Genomic DNA, 25,805 nt, shown 5'->3' with positions numbered 1-25,805 from the left:
CTATGATTCTGGAATGTGCGTTTCCTTTGTAAAACATAATTGTATATTAAACCCAATTTGCAATTTCTGCCTCTTTCAACTTCACAAGTGGTCAGGGACTTGCAAGTCGATTGCATTAAGGGTTTGTACATACAAGTGCAGCGTGACGGGAGATGCAGCCTATGTAGGTTAGGCTGCCTCTCCAGATTCATCTCGCCGTAGTGTAAAGATAAATGTTGATGGTGACTCTCTATGGCGTATATTGTTCCCGGCTTAACTTACAATGGAAAAAAAAACCTCACACTCCCATAAACCGACAACAGTGTGAACTGCCTGGGTCTGTTATTGCTAATGCAACGGGGCAAAAATTCCCTCCAGCCACAGTGGCAATTAGTCCTAGGCTGGGCAGCTCACACCATAGCAGGGAGACTCGCAGTATGGCGTCAGAAAGGGGCGGGACTCCATTTCCCCCTCTGACCCCATTGGTGATGGACAAGCCTCATGCAGAATGGCACTGGGGACTTTCCCAAAACCCTGGCCTGTGGGGGAGCAGGGGGTGCATTGTGTATAAAGACAGATAAGTGTCTGATTCTGAGTCGCAAATTAAGCAACCACAAGTACGGAAGGCTGTGGGAGCCAGATTACTACTCTCTGTTAATGCGAGTATCCTCTCAGCTTCATGTGTATAGTGGAACCGCGCACTATTTTACAATCAGCAATCATCCTCTTTAGTAACAGAACTCACAACTACCCCATGTTGAGTGCGAAAGATCTGTGTGAAATAGCAGTCTGTAAGTACGTACTTGGGCAATGCTGGTGCTTGTACAACTTAATATCAATGTACTTCATGCGGGACCTATATACGCCGAGCAGGGCAGCCAATCAGAGGCAAGCAGCTCTGACTGACAGTCATATTCAATGTTCATCTCACATTTCTGCTTGGAGCTGGTAACAGGATTATTTCATGTTGTTTTGCTTGGATTACTACAGGAGAGAAGGAAAGAAGAAAGCTTTGGATACCATACATTTGTAAATAAGGATTTGGGTAAGTATTTATGCCTAATAAATAGCTAAAATACCCTGTGTCCTTGCCTTTATTTACTGCCACTTAGATTTGTAAACTGCTTGCTCCAGTAGACCCTGTGGAAGTCCTACAAGCGCTAGCAAGCCCCAGTAGCTAATGCCTACCAGTGCTTCCTGGGACTTGTAGTTCCATGCAGTTATATAATCTTTGATACTCTTTTACACATTACCCAGCAACACACAGCCAGGTGAAGGGTAAGAACCCCTGGGTAACCTGAGTGAGGTTTTACTTTAATAGATCCAACAATACCACTGTAATGCTACATCTGAAATGTCTGCATCTATCCCCATGCTATATACATTTGGGATGTAGTTAAGTTGTTGGCACTGAACCTGTCGACGGCAAACTGCAGATGCATTAGTAATTTTCTTTAAAGCCAGGGGGCGTAACTAGGATTTTGGCGCCCCGGGTAAGTTAAAAAATGCCGCCCCCTCCCCTTTTTTATGTGATGGCCCAGGGTCACTTACAGCCTCATGAGCACGGGCCTAATGCCCGCCTGTCAGTGAGACAGGCCTGAGGCCTGATTACCCCCACGGGCCTAGTGCCCGACAACCTGGTGGTCTAGGGAGGGATTAATGATGGGAAGGCTTCATAGAGGGCCTACCTGTCTGATGGGAAGGCCTACCTGTCTGATGGGAAGGGGCTGCAGTGCTTCATTAGCTCTTTTACTTTTCCCACCACTGCAGCACTCTCCGGTTTTCAGCCTCATTCTTCTGCTGCTGGCCAGCAGGGCCGCCGCCGGAGCTCTTCTCTCTTGAGCCTGGAGTCTTCTGGCCTCTTCCACAGCGGTAATGTATAAATCCCCTTCACTGAGAGGACCCTGACGTCATCAGCCAGTGTCCGGCGTCATTCCCTGCCATCCGAGTGGGCATAGAGGGGGAATAAAACCATGTGGCGAGTTTAGCGAGCCACCGTGCCCGAAGCGTGGCGAGCGCACAACAAACTTGTGTAAGTGGGGACAAAGTACTTCTGTAGCCGGCTGTTATGGGCAGGAACTGCACTTCCGCCCTCACTCACGTCACTTCCAGGTCCCTAGCGCAAAGGGGAAATACAGCCAACCCTTCCACAGCTGCCAGAGCTCTTCACGTGACGACCTTCGTCCACTGCCGCCAAACTGCCTCTTCCTCCCAGCGACGTCTAACATCACACGCCGGAGCCAGCCATGATGTGGCGAGCCGCAATTGGTTAGTTGCACCCGCTTTCTATTGGTTGCCTGCCCAGGAACCGTGACTGGCTCGCAGCCGACGCAAAATTCTAATTTTCGCCGCTCTTCAATGGCCGCCAGTCCGAGAGCTGCACACAACTTACAGCCGGCACCGAATGTCACCCGCCTCTGCTCCTTGACTGGCGCTGGGAACAGACACACTGTCTAAGCGCCAGCCACTGATGTCACCACATCTCACTGGACTACAGGACTTCTGGCGCTCAGAACAAACACTTTATTCCAGCGCTGGCTTCTACAGTGTGGAACACATCTCCACTCTGTACATTGCCCTGGCTGGTGGCACCCCTCACCCTGCCGAGCTGTCAAGGTGCCCCACACATCCTCCTTGTTACGCCACTGTTTAAAGCGTTTAACTGTGTCAGCATGATAATCTTGGTAAAGCATCATGTTCAAAGTTTTAATGCTGACACGGGTAAAATTATTTAAATAACATCACTACCTGTAGAAATTTTGACTGTCATCATATCTTACCAACCCCATACATTTACATTTCCAGGACTGATGCTGGCCACACACATAGCGATATTTTACCCGATCTGGCCGATTCCGACACATTGGAACGACAGATCGTGTAAAATATGGCCTAATCCTGAGTAAATTGTGAGTCCCCGATCACGATGCGATGTGCGTGGCTGGTCGCACATCACACCATCAGATCTGCCGTGTAGTAGGACAGATCTGGCAATCTAGGAGGCGATGCACTGTGAAAGTCTGACTGCAGGAGAGATCGTATGAAGACTGGACACCAAATCGTGTGCAGAGCTGCCGGGGAGAGTTTCAAGGGAAATCGTTCACATCGCCATGTGTGTGGCCAGCTTGACACTAAAAGGGTATATTTACTAAAGTGCAGGTATTTAGAATTGGAGATATTGCCCATAGCAACCAATCAGATTCTACTTAACATTTATCTAGCACCTTTATAGAAGAAAATAGCTAGAATCTGATAGGTTGCTATGAGCAACATCTCCACTTCTATAAACCCGTACTTTAGTAAATATACCCCTTACACTTTAACATAAAATACAGTTATAAATCTTGTAAAATACTTTTTTTTACAGGTTAATTTTTCTGTGACGTATGTATTGCTTATAGCTAACTGGGAACTAGTAGCTTTGCTTCGTATTGAGGCATTCCTTAGATAAGAGGAGGTGTGAGCAGAGACTCCTATACTATGTCCAGGCAGACTGTCCTTATATCGCTAGCAGAGGTGGCTGTCACCGATCACAGATTCCCCCTTACTGTTTTATATCTGGCTATGTGATGACTGCAGAGGTTCTAGTTCACCTTGCGCTAAATTTTCTGGTTTTACATATTTGTCTTCCCAACTTTGGGGTAAATGTAATAGCCAGAGAGAAGCAGGCATCGGTGAGTTCACGGCGAGTCTGCCCAATTATTTAAATGGGAAATCATTTAAAAGGCAAAACCAACCAGGTTTTGCCTTTTAAATGATTGCCCCTTTAAAACATCAGGCAGACTCGCCATGAACTCACCTGATGCTGCATCTCGCTGGCTATTACATTTACCCCTTAGTGTACTGTCTTGAAATGCTTTCTGTTCCATTTGCATGCCATATTGGGGATTGTAGCGTTCGAATGTCTACCATATACCACCCATGGTGTGCTCAGATTCATCCGATCAACACCAAAGTGTTACAGGATATGTCAAAACGTTGCCAATTATGGGTCATTTCCATTGGTCCATCGCTCCCTTTCTCTACTTGTATTTGGGCCTAATTCAGAGGTGGACGCAAATCCCATCGCTGCTGCGATCCCCGTCATAACGGTTGTGAGAAAATATGCAAATATTGCAGCCGCCAAGATTTGTATGGAGACGCCCACTAGCGCCGTCTTTAGCCTGACGCTTGCATACAAAGATGCACCATCGGTCGAAACATTGGACTTCTGAGAAACCCTATGGGTGCCTAGAATGTCAGTCGCGAAAGAACTGGATCCTTAACCACTACGTACCAACTCACCCAAACCCCCCCCCGAAATGGGAGCGAAGTGGTGCCGTCACGTCTGCTTTTTAGTCGCCACTCCCTTAAGCGGCCACTGTCTGTCAATCATTCTGTGTCCTAATCCACACTACGACCACCATCGCAAGGCCATCACGGCACATGACGCATGCGAAGTCTGAAAACATCGATGCCTCAACCGAAATTCATACTGCATCCAGCTCTGAATCAGTACCAATATCAGTTGATATTGTGGTTGATGTTTTTAGTGTGTTTCCTTTATAAATTGTTGTTTTCTTTTTAGCAATTGTTACATTTGAGAGATACATTGTGCCCCTCCTTTATCCCGTTTCCTACTATTGATCAATTCCTGTTGGCAATATGTTGTGTAATGGGTCTGCATCACTATAATGTATTAATTGCATCTTTCCGCAACCACATTTTCCCACACTTTCCTTTCTCATCCTAAATTGCTTTTTATTCCACCCACTTTGATTTGCCTCCTACAGTTTCTGCAGTGACTTCATACTTTTTATCAGTTAATGAGTTTTATCATTCACAACGAGTGATAGAACAAGTTGCGTATGGTAATGGTGCTCCAGCCAATCCCATCTGTCATTTGTTTGAAAAATGACAGTTGTGTATGATAAATGGTGCTCCAGCCAATCAGCTCCCAACAAGTTTAATCACTCGTTGCACATGATACAACTCATTGATAAATAGGCCCCTGAGAGTCCTTTCCTACCATCAGGTAGCCCCAGCAGAGTAGACATTTCACTGCCTCCAGACTACACATGTTGACTCCATGACCAGGAATTACGGACCACTCCAGCAATTTCAGTCTCTGAACACATTTGTTTATTTAGACTCCAGTCATTGAGAGTTTGTTATATGGTTGCTAAATACATAAGCTTCTATCAAACGGTTGCAGTATAGAAGTAAATGAGAGTGACCCTGGGGATCTTCAGTAATACGGGAAGACTTGTGGCAACAGACTGCAATGTGTCTGATTTTCAGCCTGGAGGTACCAGTGACATATGACGTATCAGTGGTTCCTTGTTGTGGCCCAGATAGCAAAATAATGTATTTAATTATTCTGGCACGTGCTTTAGAGGCTGTTTGGTAGGAGAGCTCACACTCTATGGCCCATTGGTCTTGGTAAGAACATATCAAAGGCTGTCTTGTCATAAACGTTTGCTATAATTGTTTGGGAGGATTTCTTGAATAAAAATATAATTCTCATTAGTGCCATACACCATTTCCTGGCACCCTTGATAATTGCCATACACCATGATTAATGGTTTGGCAAATTGGCGTCCATGAGTTTGTATGCTTCCCCTGACAGCTTCAATGTAATAATTGCTATGGGATTAGCCCTTTGCATGTATCATTCTCCCCTTGTCATCTATTACCTGTGCTTCCCCGATTTTTGTTTTTTTTCTTAAATACCTTTATAATAGTCCAAGTATAACGTCGTACCTTCAGGAAGTAGTACTGAAATCACTGTTCCATTCATGTGACACAACCACAAGGGGTGAACATATATTATGATAATTAGTACAGATCTGATAGGTGCTGTAAATTAGTGTTCCAAGGCTTGATAATAACAAGATGCGTCGCTTTCTCAAGTGTGTGTCCATGTTACTTTGTTAGGCAAAAACAGTGACTTGCCTCAAGTGAGCTCAGTAATTCAAAGCTATTCTAGCGAAAATGACTTGTAAGCAAATTAGCGCATCCGAAATATTAAACACGCCTATGTTGTATCGACGGCCAGCAGAAATCGATGGTTAACAACCATTAATTTATTAATGTTCCCGATCTGATGGAAATGTTTTTTGTTTTGTTTTTTCTGCTACCATGGCGTGCTTCTTTCCGATGACTGATGACTTCCATTCTGCCGCAGACACCAGGAAGGAGTGTCCGCAGCTGAGCACTTTTGCGCCGGCGTGACCTTCCGAAGTCCACTGCATATAAGTACTAACTAACCATTGATGGTTATCTTTCAAAGGCTACATGCCATCACATGGCACAATGTGACCCGCAATGACGCCAGTATCCGGTGGCCATGTTGCGGTGACCACCCCCTACTATGTGGTGACCACATCCCGTTTTTAGTGCGTGCTCAATTTCTCCCAATTCCCTCTAGGATGGTGTTAGAAGGTTTTCTATGCTGGTGGGGAACAGCCTGCAACTGCCCCACTCTTCTTTTTATATGTATGTGAAATTAGAATTGGTAATAAACTTTGTGATAAGTAGTTTTATCTGTGTGCGGTTTGCTTGTCATTGGCAGCTCGTTCCTGATCCATAGCAAATTGATTTATTAAGTTAGGATTTGTTTCCTCTCTGTCTAGTCCACCTATCTCTTGGGACCAATGTGTTTTATTCTTTTGTTGTTTTTTCTTTTAACTTTTGTCTTTGAATTATTTAGTTTCCAAGATTTGTAATATACGGTTTTTTTGAAAAACATATGTTTGGATGTAAATTGCTGCAAGTTGTCAGGCTTTAGCTTACATAAAACAGGAGTACTAAAGCATTCTGTAAACCAATGGTGCACTTGAAGCATCAATTAAATTTAGCACACTAAACAAACAAAAGATCATAGTCACCGGTCCAATGGCGGTGTGCTTAAAGCTGGGGACACACTATATGATGGGTGTACCCAGCGATAGAACAGCTCGATGTAACAATACGGTGCGGTTACGACATCGCGATATAGCGTTCCATGCTGCATTTAGCTTCATGGCTTTGTTCATTGTCCCACCTGCTGTGTAGTGCGGCACATGGGACGATGCGATGAGCGACCCTCGTGAAACCGCAATTGGAAGTGCACACTGCACAATCCGTACGATATATCGTTCCAATTGGCGACTGAACGATATATCGTAGGACGGATCCTATAGTGTGTACCCAGCTTACCACCACCAGCCAATGTTTAGTATTGCACCTGTTGATGTGAGGGTAGTGCATTAAGCTGCCACGCCATGGAAATCCAAGATAGGATTAACTGTTCTTATGCTGACACAGCTTGCAGAGATCATGTGGTTCCCGGTAGTGATGTTGCAACCGGAGCTTTACGTGCTGCAACACTCGTCAGTTCAGTCAGCTTGTTTGGCTACTGCTTTGTGGCTTTGTCTAGACATTTCCACTCCTCAGTATCAGCAGTTACAGATGTCCATGGGGCAGTTCTAGCAAAGCAGAAATCTGATCAAATGTTGAAAAGGTGGCATCCTATGACCAGACCATGTTGAAAATCATTGAGTGCTGTAGTGTGACCGATTCCTCTGCTAATGTTTGACAATGGAAATTGCATGACCATATTGACAATGCGGTGGATGGGACTACAGCTCCAGGCCTCCACATAATAGGCCCATAATTATGATAACCACCCACCCAGCTTGCCACGCAGTAGTCCATAAATCATGGTTATTAAAATGTTTTTCCTCATAAAATGATGCAATTTTTCTACTTTCAATAATTTGGGGAGGCATTGGGGCAAATAATGGAGGTTGTCCACTCATGTGGCACTGGCCACACCCACCCAGCACTGGCCACAGCTTCTCTGCTTCTGACAATAGGCCTTTTATCATTTTCAGTCCCAGGCCTATCAGGCCCTTATCCCAGCCGTGCACTTGATTTTATACCCCTGTAAGCACTAATTAGAAGCAATGTGCGCATACTTTTGGCCATGTAGTGTAGGCTTAGGCTAGGAAAGTATTTGATCCACTACAAATTGCACTGACCCCAAATGAACACGAAGTAACAAGAGTTTGTAGACTTCCACTTCATGTGCAGCCTCGTTTCCGGCTGTCCTGCTTCATTTTGGAAATGACAACACACATCGGGGGTATATTCACTATACAGCAGTTTTTCAAAGCCACCAATCGTTTGACTGCTGAATCTAAAACTGCAGCAGAAGCAATAAATACAAAACAAATGCAAAAGCCGCAATTAAAACCTGCCGTTTAGTAAATATACACCCCGATGTTCAGGCCGGGGGTTCGGGTTACTATGCAGTGTGAATTGCTGAGCATGCGAGGAGGATGGTGGAAGAGAACAATGAAACACGTTTGTGTTATTCTCGTTATCCATCATCTTGTCCTATAAGGCACCACAACTGCGCAATCTGATCCTTCCTTATAGGTGATGGAAGTTGTTGTTAAATGGCTGAGGCTTTAATATGTGACAGTGCTGCCATGTTACAGTCCCCTGTCTTGCAGCTAAAGATTGTTTTTGTTCTTTTTTTATCCACCAAGCAAATTATGATGTGTGTGTGTGTGTGTGCGAGCATCCGTGTCTGCATCTGTTGCTGCAGTCACGTCTCTGACTTTATGCTAATGCTGCTACAAACCCTTTCCCTGGTGTACAGCCGCACTCCTGAATGTGCCAGAGCTAACGCCCACTGTCGGTGTCCTTAGAATTACCAGCCCCTATGGCAGGTGCAGATTATCTGTCTGCCTCCTACAGATGTGTCCACATACATCTTACCTCCATGCGCTACATGTCGCGTTAAACGTAACACCTGAGTGCCATGTGAGTCTTTAGCGCCAAGCGTCTTTTCGTGCAAATTTTTACCTTCAAATGCATTTTTTTATTCGCAAAGTTATGTGAAAAGGACGTACAGGCAGCTTCTGCTGATTAAATGATATGCAGCATGCCTATGTTCTGTGTGCAGCTGCGACTCTGCATACAGAATGCTACGTTACAGTGTCAGCAGCTCTGTAATGCTATGATGACCTCTTCGGATGCCATTAGCCATTGTATCCTATGGGCTACATTCTGAAAAATCTTCTGGGAGAGCGATCTCTAGGTGCTGCCCGTTATCACATGTGTGGTCTGATGAACACGCATGTGCAGTAGTGTGGCTGGAGTCTGAACACGGAAATAAAGTGACCGCATTAGCAAGACCCTGTCCCTGCATGTGGATAATAAATGTGTGTGTGTATATATATATATATATATATATATCTATCTCACAGGGGTTCTGCACTCACCATAATAAGTAACATGAATTGACTTTACTGCTAGTCCCTACTCTATTGCTCAGAATTATAACATGGAAATAGCTATCAGATTAGTGTTAAGCTCAGGGGGGCCCATTTATCAAAAAATATTTAAGGTATAATCCCAGAAAACACCAATTTTCAGGGTTTACCTCAAATACAAAGTATCCCCCATATGTATCAAGTAGGTACATTCCCGCAGACAGCCGCCAAATTTACCAATATCCGAAATGCAATGCATACCCGATATTGGCCCCCGCAGCTATCACCATCTGAGGATGACGTTAGCCGCTGTAGCCGATGGGCTCCAACCACGCACATATAGCCGGCGGAGGGATCCGCCAGGAACCCTCACTGGCTATAGCGGGTGTGTACGTGAAGTCCACGGGAATGCCCAGCAGCCCCGGCACTGGCTGGCAGCTCTCCTTTTGGAGCCCATTTCCCTGCATGTCCCGGTTGTTACATCCGACTGATAGGATCGCTTTCTGCAATGCGATCATGGGTGGTACTGTCATGCCCTGATCACATTGCAAAAGCAATCATTAATAAATGGGGGCCAAGGTATGCTATCAGGTTTAAAGCTCACAGCAACTTTGCTTTTAAACGTGAGTCTGGCACCAAGAACATCTGTTGCAAAGCACCTAGGAAACCAGCTAACACAAGCTAGATTACACAGAGTAAAAGGGATGCATGAGAAAATGTGATCACAAAATGATTAATTAAAAAAGATTAATTAAATAAACAAAAAGCACTGATCCACGGCCCTCACCATTCCTAGATTTGGGGTGCAACATGCTATGTGACCACATAGAATCACAGGGGCTCTGCACTCACCATAAAAACTATCAATAATAATAAACAGTGGGGTTTTGGTTCATGAATTGATGAATGCATTTAAGCTTGCAGCCCCATCATATATATATTTTATTGTTCGTCCTGCATGACAGCACTTTCCAAGTCGCTCTAAGGCGAGAGCACTGCTACACGGCCTGACACAGCCCTTTTTTCCTTCTAGGGATGAGATACTAGTTGATATCAGTAGAGTTAATATAGAGACTGCAATTAGAAGTGCTCTCTGGCTGTATCTAATGTATGAAAACCTTTATGAGCAGCAAGATTCCATAAGCTACTTAGGTTACATTCCAGCCGTGAGCTGTACATTTCCTATCTGTGTTGAGGATGTGGACCTAAAATTTCCAGCAAAAAAAAAAATATATATCCATTAATGTTACCTCTTTATTTGCTGGTATACGTGAGCTGGTTATAGTATAACTGGTATGTAATTGTGCGGCTTATTACAAATAACCTTATATAGCCACCCAGCTACCTTCCTTAGGGCCTGATTCCAGGCAATCTTACAGATCGCAGCTGCTAAAATCTGCTAATGCCTTCTGAAGCTTAGCCAAGCAAAGGGACGCCCGCTGCTGCCTTCTCATATCCGCCCGAAGACGTGCTACAGCATAAACATCTGTAACATTGCGCAGATCAGTCACGCAGCTTGTAAGTCAAGTCTAACCTGTCTCAAACACCGCTGCTCTCCTGACATACAGAGAACTCTCATTCTGTGAAGGAGATCGCAGTGTCTAATTTATGCACGCCCATGAAACGGTCCCAACACGTCTGCATTTGCCTAGCCACCCCAATTACATCCCCCAATATTGGATCATAAGTATTTCAATATACACGAAGAGACCAATTGACTCTGCACGTATATTGAAATACTTATTATCCAATACTGTGTACAATAGTATCCATTCTTATCCTCCATCTATTTATTTAGTTTTATCCTACTTATCGTTATTATATAACTCAATGGAAATATCTATTTATATATTCCTTTATTAGAACGTACACAATTTTATAGATCCTCACCCCACACATGTTACCCTTAACCTATATTTAAATACTTATCAATTACTGTGTACATTAGCATCCATTAATATCTTTTATCTATTTATTACTCAGTCATTTTATTCGGTTTTATCCTATTCATCTCTATAACTCAGTGGCAATACCTATTTATATACTCCTTCATTAGAATAAACATATTTCTATTGACCCTCACTGTACACACCTACACAATAAAAATAATATTCATTAGACACAATGACCTATCAGGAGAGCGCCATCTGTACAACCTCTGTTTCCAAAATATGTTCTAAAAAGGGAGGTTTGAAGGACCACCACCCTGGTGGTGAAAGACACCTCACCACCAGGAGCGCTGTTACCCAAATGTTATTTATACCTCCCTACCCGCAGCCTAAACCTCCCTCCCCACAGCCAAAACCTAACACCCCCCCCACCCCCTCCCACAGCCTAAACCTAACCCTCGCCTAGTGCCTAATCCAAAACTCTAACCCTCCCCCTATGCCCAGTACTTACCTTCCGGGTGTGCGGATTCCTGCATCGGCATTCTGAACGCCAGATCCAAGTCGTTGGGATTATGACCGCAACCCAATTTGGGAGTCCCTATTGACCTCCAGTCTATTCACGTCATTATACAGAAATATTGGTACAGCTGAAATGAAAACTTTGAAACTGGTAGCCTCAAATCACATACAGGTATAGGCAGGGGCGTATCTTCCTATTGGCCTGGATGGCCCTTGCCAGGGGCGTCGGCCAAGGGGGGGGCGCTGTTTCAGCCTGCCATCACTAGCACATGATCTCCTGTCTCTGCTCTTACCAGTGTCCCGCAGTCAGCTGCAGCAAAGATCCCTGGTCTCCTTCTGTCTCCTCTGCTCTTACCAGTATTCTCCATTGAATGTTACAATGTATTAGCCTTCTTATAAGTCCCTTTTTAAAATTAGGGAGAGTAATTTTATTTTATTTTTTTTATCCCTAATATATCTCTTCCCCACAATACCCAACACATACCAATCACCACTCACTAATTCCAATATGTCAACTGTGCAGGAAAAGAGTGCAAGCACCACATCAATCACAAGGCTCTATTCGCAAGGTAATTTGCATATATGCAAATTATCTTGCCCACACTGCATCTTGTTTGTTGTTGATGCCCTCTTTTCCTGTGTTGTTGACTTATAGAAATTAATAAACAGTGCTTTGCATGTAGTAAGAGTTATAACTGAAAAAAAATATATATATATATAGTCTCCCTATTTCTACAGGCATGTAAATTGAACTACCCCCAGTGTAAGTGTAATATATTTTTATTTTCCTCAGTATGGGGGACTGGCTATGATCTTTATGGGTTGTGGTTAACCCTGTGAGGGGAATAAGACATGATCAATATGGACTGTCTTCATTCTTATGTTGGAAAATATAAAAGATCTATCATCCCAGTAAATTAAAGGTGGAGTGTAGGTATCAGTTGTTAAAAAGTGTAATGCAGTATAGCTAGCACAATTTGAATATATGTAAATTATGTTACCCATAATGCATTTTGTTTGTTTTTGATTCAATGTTTTTAAGCTTTTCCGGTGTTTTTTTGCATTAATAAGTTCATATATAGTGGTTTGCAATAGAGTAAATTCTATAAAAGATATGTATATATATTACAAAGAGAAATAAAAATTTTACTCTCCCTATTTCTTGACATGTGTGAATGAAACTACCCCCAGTGTGTGGGTTTTTTTTTTTAGTAGAAGCAGTCATTGGAGGGGGGCACCAGTCCCTTAGTTTGCCAGGGGCGCTCGGACCCCTAGATACACCCCTGGGTATAGGCAGTGTTAGGCTGTCTGACTGTGTGGCTATTACCTGAGGGTGTGACTCAGTCTATCATTACAGTAGGTGCTTCTCTGTCACCCACAGGAGGAGGAATCTATGTTGTGGGCTGAGCAAGTATGCAACCTATCAATCTGCTTGGAAATGGTGACATTAGTATTAATCCCTGACTAATATTCATAAGGCCTGAATGAAGATTCATGAAGCACTGATTCATAGGCATTGATTGGCTACATTCCCATGAATATTAATCACTGTTAATAATAGTTTAGCCCACGAAATGTCTGTACTAGCGATGGTTGTGGTTAGGTAGTTATAATGTCAGTCTAGTGCAGAGGTTCCCAAACTCCGCCATTACAGTCCAGGTTTTTAATGACATCCGTGATTGAGCACAAGTGACTTAATTAGTACCTAAGTCAATTTGATTGAACTATCTGGGCTTAAGCATGGATATACTTAAAACCTGGACTGTAGTGATGGAGCTTGGGAACCTCTGGTCTAGTGTAGTATATATATATTATTTTTGGGGGGAAGGAGAGGGTGATATTGTTTTACTGTTTTAAAACTCACTAGAAAGATCGCTCCAAACTCCTTCATTAACATACACATGCTGATGTTGTTGTGTATCATTTACATTGTACTTAAGGATTGATCAGGAACATCTATGGCTATAACTGGTAACAAGATTTGTAATCCTGTAGAAGGTAATGAAGGAATATTTTTCTATGTAATTACTACTGTATCATCTGGATGTGCTTTCTGAGATGATCAGTAAGACATCTTTCCAGCTTTTGTATTTTACCATTTTTGTTTGAATTGCATCTTTATCATTGCAGATGAAAGGTCTCTTTTATAGCTAACAAATAATGCATTGCATTCTACTAATGAATAGAAGATATGGAGAAATGAAATTACATACACTAGAGACATGCTTCTATGGTAGTGTGTATCCTTCTGTAATAGGATGTGATTATTATTCATAATAATTTATATAGTGCTATCATATGCCGTTGCACTTTATAATTGGGAACACAGTCATTAAATAAGATTGGGTATTAACAGGCAAAGATGCAATCTGTAGGAAATAGGAATGTGATACATGAGGTTAATGCTGGGTACACATTATATCAGAGCCGGAGATGGGGCCCTAGGCAAGATACTAGTTTGGGACCCCCTCCCTCAAACAATCCATAGCCCTATATTTGAGTTCCTGATTCATGCCCTTACTTACTTTTTTTTGTTTTTCCTCCCTATATTCAACTTTTTAAAGCTTTGAACGTTACGGACATCAAAACATTAAAATGGAAAATGAAAACTCAGTGCAAAAATAATGTGCATATATAATGTGTATGTATATATATATATATATAATCTCAATGGGAATGATCCATTTCATATATATATATATATATATATATATATACATACATATATGTACACATACAGTGTATGTATATATATCTATCTAATGACATTGTAAAAACTGTGTATATACCCAGTAGGTGTCATTGGTCAAGTCTTGTCAGTAGTGACACCTACTGGATATATACTGTTTTTACAATGTCACTGGATGAGAAAGAATAAAATATATATATACATATATATATATATATATATATAATATATATGAGCAGCAAAAGCGGGATGGCACTCAGTGAGACTCCAATACAAATAAAGAACACAGCACTACTTTGGTTTAGGTTGTCAACGTTTCAGTGTTTGCACACTTTTATCAGTGCAAAGCTTTTGCTGCTAGTACATTAGTTTTGGGAAATGCACTGGGGCATTCTAACCTAAGAGAGAGTGCCGGTACCTCGTGCATTTGTGTGTGTATATATATATATATATATATATAATACACACACACACAATCGTGTGGTCCAGCTCTCCTGAATGATCTTCTAAGTGGCAGGGTACATGCACATGTTACTCACAAATACAGACGGATGGTGCAGCACTCCATGCGCTTAATGGATTTTTTTTAAGCGCATAAAGTGCTGCACCATCCGTCTGTGTGTGTGTGTATATATATATTTATATTTATATATATATATATATATATATATATTAGGGATGTGCAGGCTCGGATAGGTTCGAGTTTGCACGTGGAGTTCGGATTTTTCCCTCCAAAAAAACGGAACTCAGAACGAGGCAAAACGTCATCTTACATGGACGAACATCATCATTCCTGGACAAAAGACCATTAGAGAAGAAGCTGAGCTATTTACTGCCTCATCTCTCCCTGGGAGTGCTGATATTTTGGTGAGTTTTGCCTATAAAAACGATAAGAATAATACCAAAAAAGATATTTATAAGTTATAAACATCATCTTTGTATTATTTTAATAATTTTTATAGTTGAAACTCTGCAGTATGACAGGAGAGGCTCTGCCTACCCTGACTACACGACCCTGTTTTTTTTTTAGTATGGAAAGAAACAGAACACATTCAAATTTTGATTTGTAATTAGGTAAAGTAACTTGACGGGGTAAAGTGGGAGGCTCTGTAGTCTGATAAGCCTGCCTGAAGTGGTGAGCTTTTAGGTTTGCAGGCTAGAATTGTATTGTGCGAGGGAGGGCATACCACAGATTGCGTGCCCAGGAATGGGAGCAGGTATGGGGTGTGGATGAGAGATGCAGAGTGGAGGTGTAGTGTTATTTATGATCTTGTATGTTAGTAGAAGTATGATAGATTGGATTGAGTAACATAATCTACAAATTAGATGGCCAAAGCACTTTCCAAACCAGGCAGCCTTGGATATCCTACCCAACAAGGCTTCTGGTGTTAAGGTTTCCTGTCGGTTAGTATGATCCGATACCTGCCATCCGTTAGCTACAGCATAGGAAACCCTCACTATATTGCTTAGCTGCGGAGGGAGGTAGTTAGAGACAGAAACCCCTTTAGAAATATGCATTTATGATTCTCTTCCTCCCCCTCCTCCCACCACCTATACGTATTATTTTATTTATATGGCTACACAAGGTGATTGCACAACATAATGAGATATTAGTACATTGCATAACTATTAACATAACAATATAACCAAACGCAGGGTGGAGGGTACGGGATAGAGCGGCTCACGATGGCGGAGATGTATTGAGCCTTGGAGAGTGATAAAGTAGATGGAGATAAAGTACCAACCAATCAGCTCCTGTCACTTTACAGGCTGTGTTTGAAAAATGACAGGAGATGATCGGTTGGTACATTATCTTTCTCCATTTTATCATTCTACAAGGCTTAGTACATCACCCCCTATGTCTAGTAAATGCAAGAAATGATAAGTCACATGGGGAGAGAGGGGGTAGTAAATCTGCAGCCAATGAACCTGTGTACAACAAGTGAGTGACCATACAGGATCATAGCTGGATAGATGGTGCTTCCACTTCCCGCGAGACAGTGTGACCCGCGGGAGGGACTGTCCCTGATAAGCGGGACAGGTGAGAGTCATGTATTGAGTTATGTTGGGGGGCTGAGAGGGTTCCTTGAATAAGTGAGTGTTCAGGATTTGTGTGGATGCTGTTAGAGCGTCTGATAGGGTGAGGGGCCCTATTGCACTCTCTGGACATGTACATGGAACTCCTTATTATAGCAAAGATTTCGAGGTCCCTATGATTAACCGATTGTGTAATGGAAAGTTAATGGTACAGTACAGCAACCTCCTGCCTGAATGCTCAGACCGGCAGCCCAGAGAGCTGCATTAGGATTCTGATTAAATAAGTGCTGATGGAACTGTAACCAAATCTCCATAGACCTTGTTCGCTGTAACTGGAGATCTCTCAGTGGAATGAAAAGTCCACTTAGCGCCTGACATGCCATATCCTGCCTCGGCCATTGCTAGCACTCTTGTTTTGATGCTGCTGTTACATGGATGCCGGCGGAGTAGCAGGGACACCTGACCTTACTTGAAATCAAATTGCGAACAACATTTGAATGATAATCCCTTACTCCCTAGTTATTGGTGTGCGCCGGGATTTTTATTATATTTTTGGATTATAGAGGCTCTCGTCTTTTACCCGAAGTTTATATTTAAAGTTTGACAGGTCTGGGGTCTCTATTTTTTACTATTATTGTTTATTTGATCATTTGCGATGTGGAGTCACTAGAATAGACTTTGTAGGTTGCTCAAAGAATGGAATGGGTATGAAATACCGGCGGCCGCATGGCCGGCGGTTCGATTCCCGTCAGCGGCAGCCCGACGGGAGCAGAGTGCGACGCAGCGGAAGCCCGACAGCGCTGGAAATCCCGATCGTGGATAGGTAAGTATCCACTAACCTAACCCCCCTAACCCTCCTTAGGGGTGCCTAACCCTAACTTCCCCCCCAAGTGCCTAACCCTAACCACCCCCTTCCCCTATACCTAAACCTGTCCCCCGGGGGGTGCCTAACCCTAAGTCCCCACTGGGGGTGCCTAACCCTAACCCTCCCTCTCCTAGCCTAACCCTCCCGGGGGGGTGCCTAACCCTAAGTCCCCCTCGGGAGCCCTAAACCTAACCCTCCCCCCCGCGGCTGTCCGCTCGCGGCGCCTGGCATCACTACGATCGTGATGCCGGGCGCCGGTCTCCTGGCGTCGGGGAAATGCGGGCGTCTACATCTAGACGCCCGGCATTTCACCCTTGCCGAGATAAGACAGTTGGGAAGCCGGCTGCCGGTATATAGGCAGTCGGCTTCCCTATTGCTTCCCCAAAGAATGACCTGTCCCAACATGCATTGCTCCAGTGCCTAAAGATTCCTTGCAGTCTGTAGACTGTGACAGGTTCCTCCATGTCATTGTGCCATAAATAAATCCTATGTAGTAAGGAGATGAGCACACAGCTGTACCACCAGGCCAGATGTGGAACCCATGAAGACACACGTGAGTTTGTGCAGGCATTTCCAGCACTATTAAGTTGCATTCTGATTGGAGGAAAATTGCCATTTGCATTAACAGAACCACAGTGTAACATACCCTGTACCATAAACGCTTATCATGGGATTCTCCAGTATGATGTTACATCTACAGTAGACCTGTAACCTAAAGGAAAGTATCCTCCTGTTGGTTTAAACCAGGGGTGGCCAAACTCTGTCCTCGAGAGCTACCAACAGTTCACGTTTATCAGGTCTCCCTACAGAATCACAAGTGACATAATTAGCTCCACCTGTGGATCTTTCAAAATGTGTCAATGAGTAATGACTACACCTGTGCTCCTGCTGGGTGGCCTGCATGTGCGTGGCTCTGCAATTACGTCCATCCCTGAATAGTCCCCCCAGTGCGGTTTTTAGTCTGTACACCAAGAGGCCAGATCCATAGCATTTTGCCAAGTGTATGATATCAGGGCTGAGGGGAGATATTGGCTCATGTCTGTCTGAATTCTAGGAGAATAAACTGCCAGTGTTTGTATGACGCAGCCGCGTCACACAAGTAACACAACATTAAGAGTCCAGCAATGTGACCATTTTACCAGCGATAGAAAAACAGGCACCATAAGCTACATATTGTTGAATTAAGAAATAGAAGAGTCTAGAACTCCTGTAAACATGTTTCAAAGAAGATACAGATGTGGCGCAGGAAGCCCAGCACAAATGAGACGCACGAGAAGAGTAGCGTACCAAATTTTTCTTTCAATTTTCCGTGTTAGTTGCATCACAATATCAGCGAAAAGCCGCTCACAGTGTACTGGAGATGCTGGGCTGCGACTTTAACCGCACAGGAATGGGTTCTACACACGCACAAGGCGCAGATGACGCACCATGGAACTTGGCGTGAGGAACAACCGCGGCTGTTTGCAGCGGAGCCCTTTTTACACAGATTAAGACTCGGTTGCACACAGATGTTGTACACCCCATTGGTCAGCGAGAGGGCTATTTGGTGTGACTGAAGCCACAGTGAATGATAGAGGTGGGCAATAAGCGGTACCCCAGCTGTTTACCATGGGATGTAGTCTGCATCCCGCACACCTAAAATATCAGCGTCGAAATCCCGACAGGTCGGGGTCCCAGCACCACTATCCCGAACGTCTGCATCCCGAAGGTAAGTATCTGGGTGTTAGGGGAGGTTAGGATTAGGCACTAGGGGGAGGGTTAGGAATAAGGTGCGGGGAGGGGGAGTTTAGGCTATTGGGTGGGTTAGGATTAATTGCAGGGAGAGGGAGGTTAGGTTTAGGCACTAGGGGGGGGGGGGGATTAGGTACCAGGGAGGGAGGGTTAGGATTAAGGTGCGGGGAGGGGGAGTTTAGGCTTAAGCGCTAGGGGGTGGGTCAGGATTAAGGTGCAGGGAGTGGGAGGTTAGACATAAGCACTAGGGGGTGGGTTAGGATTAAGGTGCAGGGAGGGGGAGGTTAGACATAAGCACTAGGGGGTGGGTCAGGATTAAGGTGCAGGGAGGGGGAGGTTAGATATAAGCACTAGGGGGGAGGGGGGGTGAGGTTAGTGTTAGGCACCAGGGAGGGTTAGGGTAGGGGTTAGGAAAACACAGGTCGTTCCTTTGGGTGCCGGGATTCTGGCTGTTGGGATGCCACTGTCGGTATTCTGACCAGCGGCATCCTGACAGCCAGGATTTCCTACCCAACCCGTTTGCCACCCCTGGGGTGTATGAGGACACATCCGTAGAGAATTTTTACGTCTATATTTTCTCTATACCAATATCACCACTGCTTTCCCTTCTGTCTGAGTGTTTGCAGAATAGAGCGCATGTTATCAATGAATGCTTAAATATCTTTATTTCAGGGTGTATTGTACAGGAACATACTCTGCTTATATTCTTATATGTCTTGTTTAGCCATCAGCATTCTGTTCCCTAAGCCAGGTCAATGAGGATAAAGGGAGCTCATTATAGAACAGCGAAGAGCTTAGCCTTATGCCTTTTGTATCTAGTACAGTTTCATGTTGTTTTTATTGTTCCATAATCCACATAATAGCATTTAGATATCAAGTAGCCCGCAGAGAGAGGGATAAAACTCACAATTGAATGAAATCATTCTGTCAGAATTGGCAACAGATGGTGAAGCCTGAAACGTTTTCCAGATAATCTGAGTGACCCGTGGGTGCAATGTGTGCAGCTCAGTCACGGTTTAATGGTCCTGTTTCTCTATATTAGCACACAGAGCCTATGACTTGTAACTGGTAGTCTGGACACTAAATTGCACCTATTGCCTACAGGCAGTATAAGCAGACATTTTGTGATGTGAACAATATTCTCATTAATACTGGTCCAGTTTACAAAATGGCTGCCTCCATGTTCTATAGGTGATCAGTACGCTGTAAAACAGTAGACTCCCTTTATGCGGTTAGTTTGGTGTCCATTCCAACACTGGAATTATAGCAAAGGGCATTAAGGGGCTTTTACACAAAAAATGAAGCGGAATGGAAGCTTGCCTTTGGGATTGTCAGTCTCTTTGTACTAAATTTTCTGCCATTTTATTTTGCCATTTCTTCTACCACTTCTGACATTGGACTAGTGTGTTCTCTCAGCCGACAGATTGGTTCAGCTGTGCCTGGTCGGGTCTCCTGGTTTATAAACCTGCTTAAAAACAGGAGACCCGACCAGTGATCAGCCAACCAATATACAGGTGTGTAGGCTGCTGAGACCGGAGCTGGCTACCGATCGCCGATACCGGCAGCTCTGCACACCATCTGCAGCAGCTGTCAGCCGGGAACATGCCTGCGTCAGCGGTACTGCCCAGTTTAACAGCTGCTGTAGTCGGGTGCAGCGGTATGGCCATAGCCAGAGGGATCCCGTCACTGTCCACCAATTCAGCGGGACCTGGCGGAGGCTGCTGGTATGGCAACATTCCCCATCAGCCATTGCTGCAGAGTTTTGCAGTGGGCGTAGGACAGCAGTGGTGGGTTTCCACCTCTGCCCTATGAGCACAGTAGCGGCGCATCCCTTTTCAAAAATGGTGCCATGAGCCTTATTGGCTCGTGGCGCAATATTTAAAGTTTGAGATAGCTGCGACAAGCCAATAGCGACTCACTGGATCATCATGGCCCCTGCCCGTGGGCTGGCTAATAAAGTGAATGACAGTCCTGCGGCGGGGAAGGAGCAGGCAACAGACGCAAAAACGTCTGGGGGTGGCAGCTATGCAAAGGCCATCGCCCTCCAAATGAAGGTGCAGGTTAATAAATTACTTAAACAGTAGGTGGGGGGAAAAAAAAATGTTTTGTATTGCCCTGTAATGAATATCTTCTTTACAGGTTAGCTGGCCCTTAATGTCCAGGTGTGCTGGCACTTGTTGTTTCACAAGTGCCAGCATGCTGGGGCAGGCTTGCTGAGACCTGTAGTCTGCCTGTAAAGGAACAATATAATATATATTTTTCTAACACCATGAGCCCCGTTCCCACCACACCAGGGGTGCGGGGCATAGTCCTGGGTTTTCTGCCAAGGGCTGGTTGTTGCTCGGGAGGGAGGGGGGGGGTTCCCACTTTTCATGGAATTCCAGCTCTTTGCTGACCAGTTTGGGGCTGATACTGTAAATGTGATGGCAGGGGGACCCCATGATGTGTATATCCCAGCCATGGCATTATTCTCTCAGCTGGTTCAGCCTGCTGGTGGTTATTGGAAAATAGGGGGAACCCCACACATTCCCCTCACCTTTTTTTCTCATACAAGATCAGGCTTAGAGGTACAATGCTGGGTACTGATTTGGGGGGACCCCACACATTTTTTGTCTGTAAAATGTACCTGTTCTTTAGCCTGCACAGATCATACTGTGCAGTGTAGCTCTGCCACATAGTATGGACATGTGTGTGTAAGTAGCAGCTGGTGTATGGTAATACGATCCTTTCAGCAGATGCAGATTGGAGGTCGCCTGAACAGTTGGACAAGTGTCTGCACATAGATTGGATGTAGCATCTGCCACCAGGTCTGCAGTAGGATTGTATAAACAGTCTGATCTCCTGAGCATATTGGACAAGTGTGTACCCAGCTTTACACTCTAGAGCAGAGGTAGGCTACCTCTGGCACTCCTACTGCTGTGGAACTGCACTTCCCAGCATGCTTCACCACAGTTTTAGCATGCCTTAACAGCACAACTATTGCAGGGCATGCTGGGAGATATCAGGTCAACAGTAACCATGTCACTACTGCAATAGCAACATTTAAATATCAACATGGTTCAAACTGTCGACAGATAACATGTCGACATCCCCCAAATGTCGGCATGCTCACAATGCCGACAGCAGAAGTCTAGACGTGCTGAGGATGCTGACGGCTAGAGATAGGTGCCACCGGGAAGGATCAGCTACGAGGTGGATATTAGGGTTAAGCAGCTGGGGGAGGTTAGGGATAAGGGGAGAAATACCAACCAGAGTATCGGAGCTCCCAGCGGAAAGTGGCTGGGACATGGCCGCCAGGACCTGGAAGAAGACGCTGGAGCTGCCGCCGGGAGAAGGGAAGTGACCACTGGGACGGTTTGTCTGCATTTCATTGTGTCGAGAGATCATCGGCGTAGACACGACAAATGCCGAAATGTTGACTGGATGACTGTCGACATTATAACTGTCTACAAATCATGCCACACCCTGCTGGGATATGTAGTTCCACAGCAGCTGGAGTGATGCAGGATGCTTAGTTCTGCTGTAGAGCATTCCGCATAAAAGCTGGAAATGATCCTATGCCATGGGAATAAAGGGCTATGCAAAAAATACTTTTGAATAAGAAAAGGACATTTTTACATACTAAATACTTTATAGACTAGGGAGTACGTGTGTACCGTCATTCATTCCATGTTTTTAATATCATTTTTAGATCCCTATGCTTTTGTACAAGGTTCCAAATAATGTAATAAATCTGTATATAGCTCCATTTTGTGTACAGACTGTATCTTGTGGCAAATGAGGTAGATATAAGTGTTTTTTGTTTTGTTTATTCATTAATGGGCGATCATTGCTGGGCTCTTTTCACAGTTTTCCATCTTGTGTAACTGTGCGCCACCTAGTGTCAGAAGAAGGAAATTCTTTGGCTTTCATGCAAAAATACATGAATACACTGATGATCCGAAAAACCTATCTAGCACCTGTACTATTTGTGTGGTAACAGTGTATCCCTTCTTCCAGCCATTTTCACCCTCTCAGTTTAATACCCTGTAATGGCAGGAGGTTTTCTGCCATTGCTATCTGTGCACATTTAAGTATTTTCAGTTGTTTACATATTTTCATATCATAACATACATTTAACTTTATTCAAACAGAATTAAACTACAGTATTCACAAGATTCATATTCTTTATCCATTATTATTGCTCTTTGTTTATTCGTTTTGTTCTTTTTTTTTTTTTTTGTTTGACACCAACGCAATGTTGTATTTTTAAACAGTATTGTTTTTGAATTTTTAGACTCACCTAATTTGTAAATTATGACCACATAGAGGTTTGTTAGAAGGCCGAGTTAGAACATAATTTAATAAGTGGCAATGATGTTTCTAACTTACAGTACCTGATCTTCTGTAGTCACTCTCTAATTTCTCTTGATATCAGATCTGTATGGTAACTTGATTTTCCTCTAAACAGGCTTATCGGGCAAATGTGCATGGTGTTTGCACCTAATCATTAGCATCATTTCGAGCATTCAATCAGACCCATTGCTTTTAAAATACACAAGAAAACACAAAGTCACATTATAGTGATTTGTATGCACAGTCAGTAGCTTTGCTCACCCTGTATCATAGTCTAGTGTCGTAAGACGCACACTTGTGATTATGTGGATGGTGTGTGTTTTTTTGGGATCGGTATGAATGACCACCGGACCTGTGTCCGGCGGTTCAAATCCCGACGCCGGAAGACCGACAGCAGTGAAGATACCGACAGGTAAGTATACTAACTAACCTAACCCTCTCCCCCCCAACCCTCCCTTAGGGGTGCCTAACCCTAATCTCCCCCCCTATTGTCTAACCCCCCCCCCTGTAAGTGCCTAACCCCCCCCCATCCCCGCAGCCTAAACCTAACCCTTCCTGGGGGGTGCCTGGCTCTAACAGCGAGGAGCCAATTTTAATGTGAAATCGTTTATTTCAAGTTATTTAAAACATGTGTCTCAATATGAATCTTAAAGTATGAAAGCATTTATGAAGAATGTTTGGTTTTCAAATGACGTCTGCTCGTTATCATTCAGGTCATTATGGATAATGTTAGTGAAATCTGTCTAACGATGTACATTATTGACGTGTGTGGTCATAAATACCAGGGGGTATATTTACTAAACAGTTTTTTTGATAAGTGGAGATGTTGCCCATAGCAACCAATCAGATTCTACTTATTTAACTAGAACCTTCTAGAAGAAAATAGCTAGAATCTGATTGGTTGCTATGGGCAACATCTCCACTTCTAAACACTCTCACTTCAGTAAATTTACCCCCAGGAGTGATCCGGTCGGTGTTTGGCTGAATTTCCAAAAACTAATTTATATCAAAGTTGCAAAAGTGGTAAAATAAAGTAAAGTAACTCACCATTTCCTCTTGTGACACTTCGCAGGTAGCCTCTTCTTTCATCGAAACTCCCTGTCACCGCGGAGCTTGGGCTACGACACAGAACTATCCACCATTGAGCCATCTCTTGACATCTACGATGAAAACAAAACATGAGCTACTTCCTTCATCCACCATTCTGTCTGTTGCCCTTCTACCTCTACTTGTATTCCCTTACCTCCCATCTCCTCAGCCCAATTCTACGTTATCAACTCGTGGTTCCCTGTTGTGTGTCCAGTGTCTCAAATGAAGAGCCAATAAAAACAAAGCACAGTATCCCAACCCCTCCCACAAGGAACGGCAGCTGCAAAGTGGCCCGGGAGCACTCAAGTCTTTTGTGAATATGGTGCATGAGGAAGCACAAAGCAGGAGCTAGTCAGTTTATGTTCCATCGTTACATCCTCCACCTACTTATCAGTATCAATGTGTGAGAAACCGTGGAGTAATTATCTTTTATTTCCATCAGAGTAGATGCAAAACAGCTGACTCTATGCTGATAAGGCCTCCAGTCTGAGTCCATGCTTGTCTACATGTCCTGTTTCTTGGGTATCAGTGACAGAAATACTATTTTACTACAGATGTTTTCTTTTTTTCACATCTGCCTTGAATTCTGCTTCTGGAGGGCTCATCCTAATTTGCCTTCGGTTTATCTCCGATAGGAACAGCGAACTTTTTTGAAAGCTAAATTCCTCCTGCTTGTAGCCACATAAACTTGCTTTTCCATCAATTTGTTACAGTGGTTGTAACTACACTATGGACAATGAAGGGTGTGGGACTTAATATTTACTGTGTTCATACGTATGCTTCTATAATTGTCCTATTGGTGGCAAACATTATATGTACGCACCAAGTAATAATAAAAAAAATATCAACGAAGTAACAGCTCCAACTAGAAATATCCCAGAGAAAAAAACAAAAGACGTAGTAGGTGGCAGTCTCAGACCTCTGTTAGATGTTTCTTTTGCTGACAGCAATGTGATTCTACAATGTCATGGAGTGAACAAATTAGTTGTGCAATAAAGACTAAATAAAGACAGCGGTCATTGGTCAGTCCCTAGCTTAGAGTGTGACTACAATTAACCCTCTATGGGGTCTAGTTACTAAGCCCAGTTAGGAGACAGAGTGAAAAGTGATAAGGTGCCAGCCAATCAGCTCCCAACTGTCATCTCACAGGCTGTGTTTGAAAAATGACAGTTGGGAGCTGATTGGCTGGCACCTAATCACTTTTCACTCTGTCTCCTAACACTGCTTAGTAAATAGACCCCTTAATTACATATGTAGAAGTGATTTAACAAATTTATGTTCCATTACAACTGCATTTGGGCATCTGCCATGTCTCTTAGATCAGCTAAGATAGCTGTAGGGTCACTGCTACTTAGCTAACAAGTACTTAGCGCAATTGCTGATTATTTAAATCCCCAGTGGTCGGAATAGACAAGATAGTTATAGGC

General features: G+C 43.8%; 1 protein-coding gene across 1 annotated transcript in view; it reads left to right on the top strand.

The window, feature by feature from the left end:
• Positions 1–25,474, top strand: part of RNF130 (ring finger protein 130) — a 244,287-nt gene extending 218,813 nt beyond the window's left edge. The window contains exon 8 of the mRNA XM_088454758.1: positions 24,362–25,474. Coding sequence (XP_088310884.1) covers positions 24,362–24,471 — 110 coding nt within the window. The 3' untranslated portion in view covers positions 24,472–25,474. The remainder of the gene's footprint in view (positions 1–24,361) is intronic.
• The last annotated feature ends 331 nt before the right edge of the window (positions 25,475–25,805 follow it).

Source organism: Taudactylus pleione, unplaced genomic scaffold (assembly GCF_031769625.1).
Source record: "Taudactylus pleione unplaced genomic scaffold, aTauple2 ptg000629l, whole genome shotgun sequence".
Classification (NCBI taxonomy): domain Eukaryota; kingdom Metazoa; phylum Chordata; class Amphibia; order Anura; family Myobatrachidae; genus Taudactylus; species Taudactylus pleione.
Note: the sequence above shows the minus strand (reverse complement) of the source record. Positions and strands in the feature narration are given on the sequence as shown.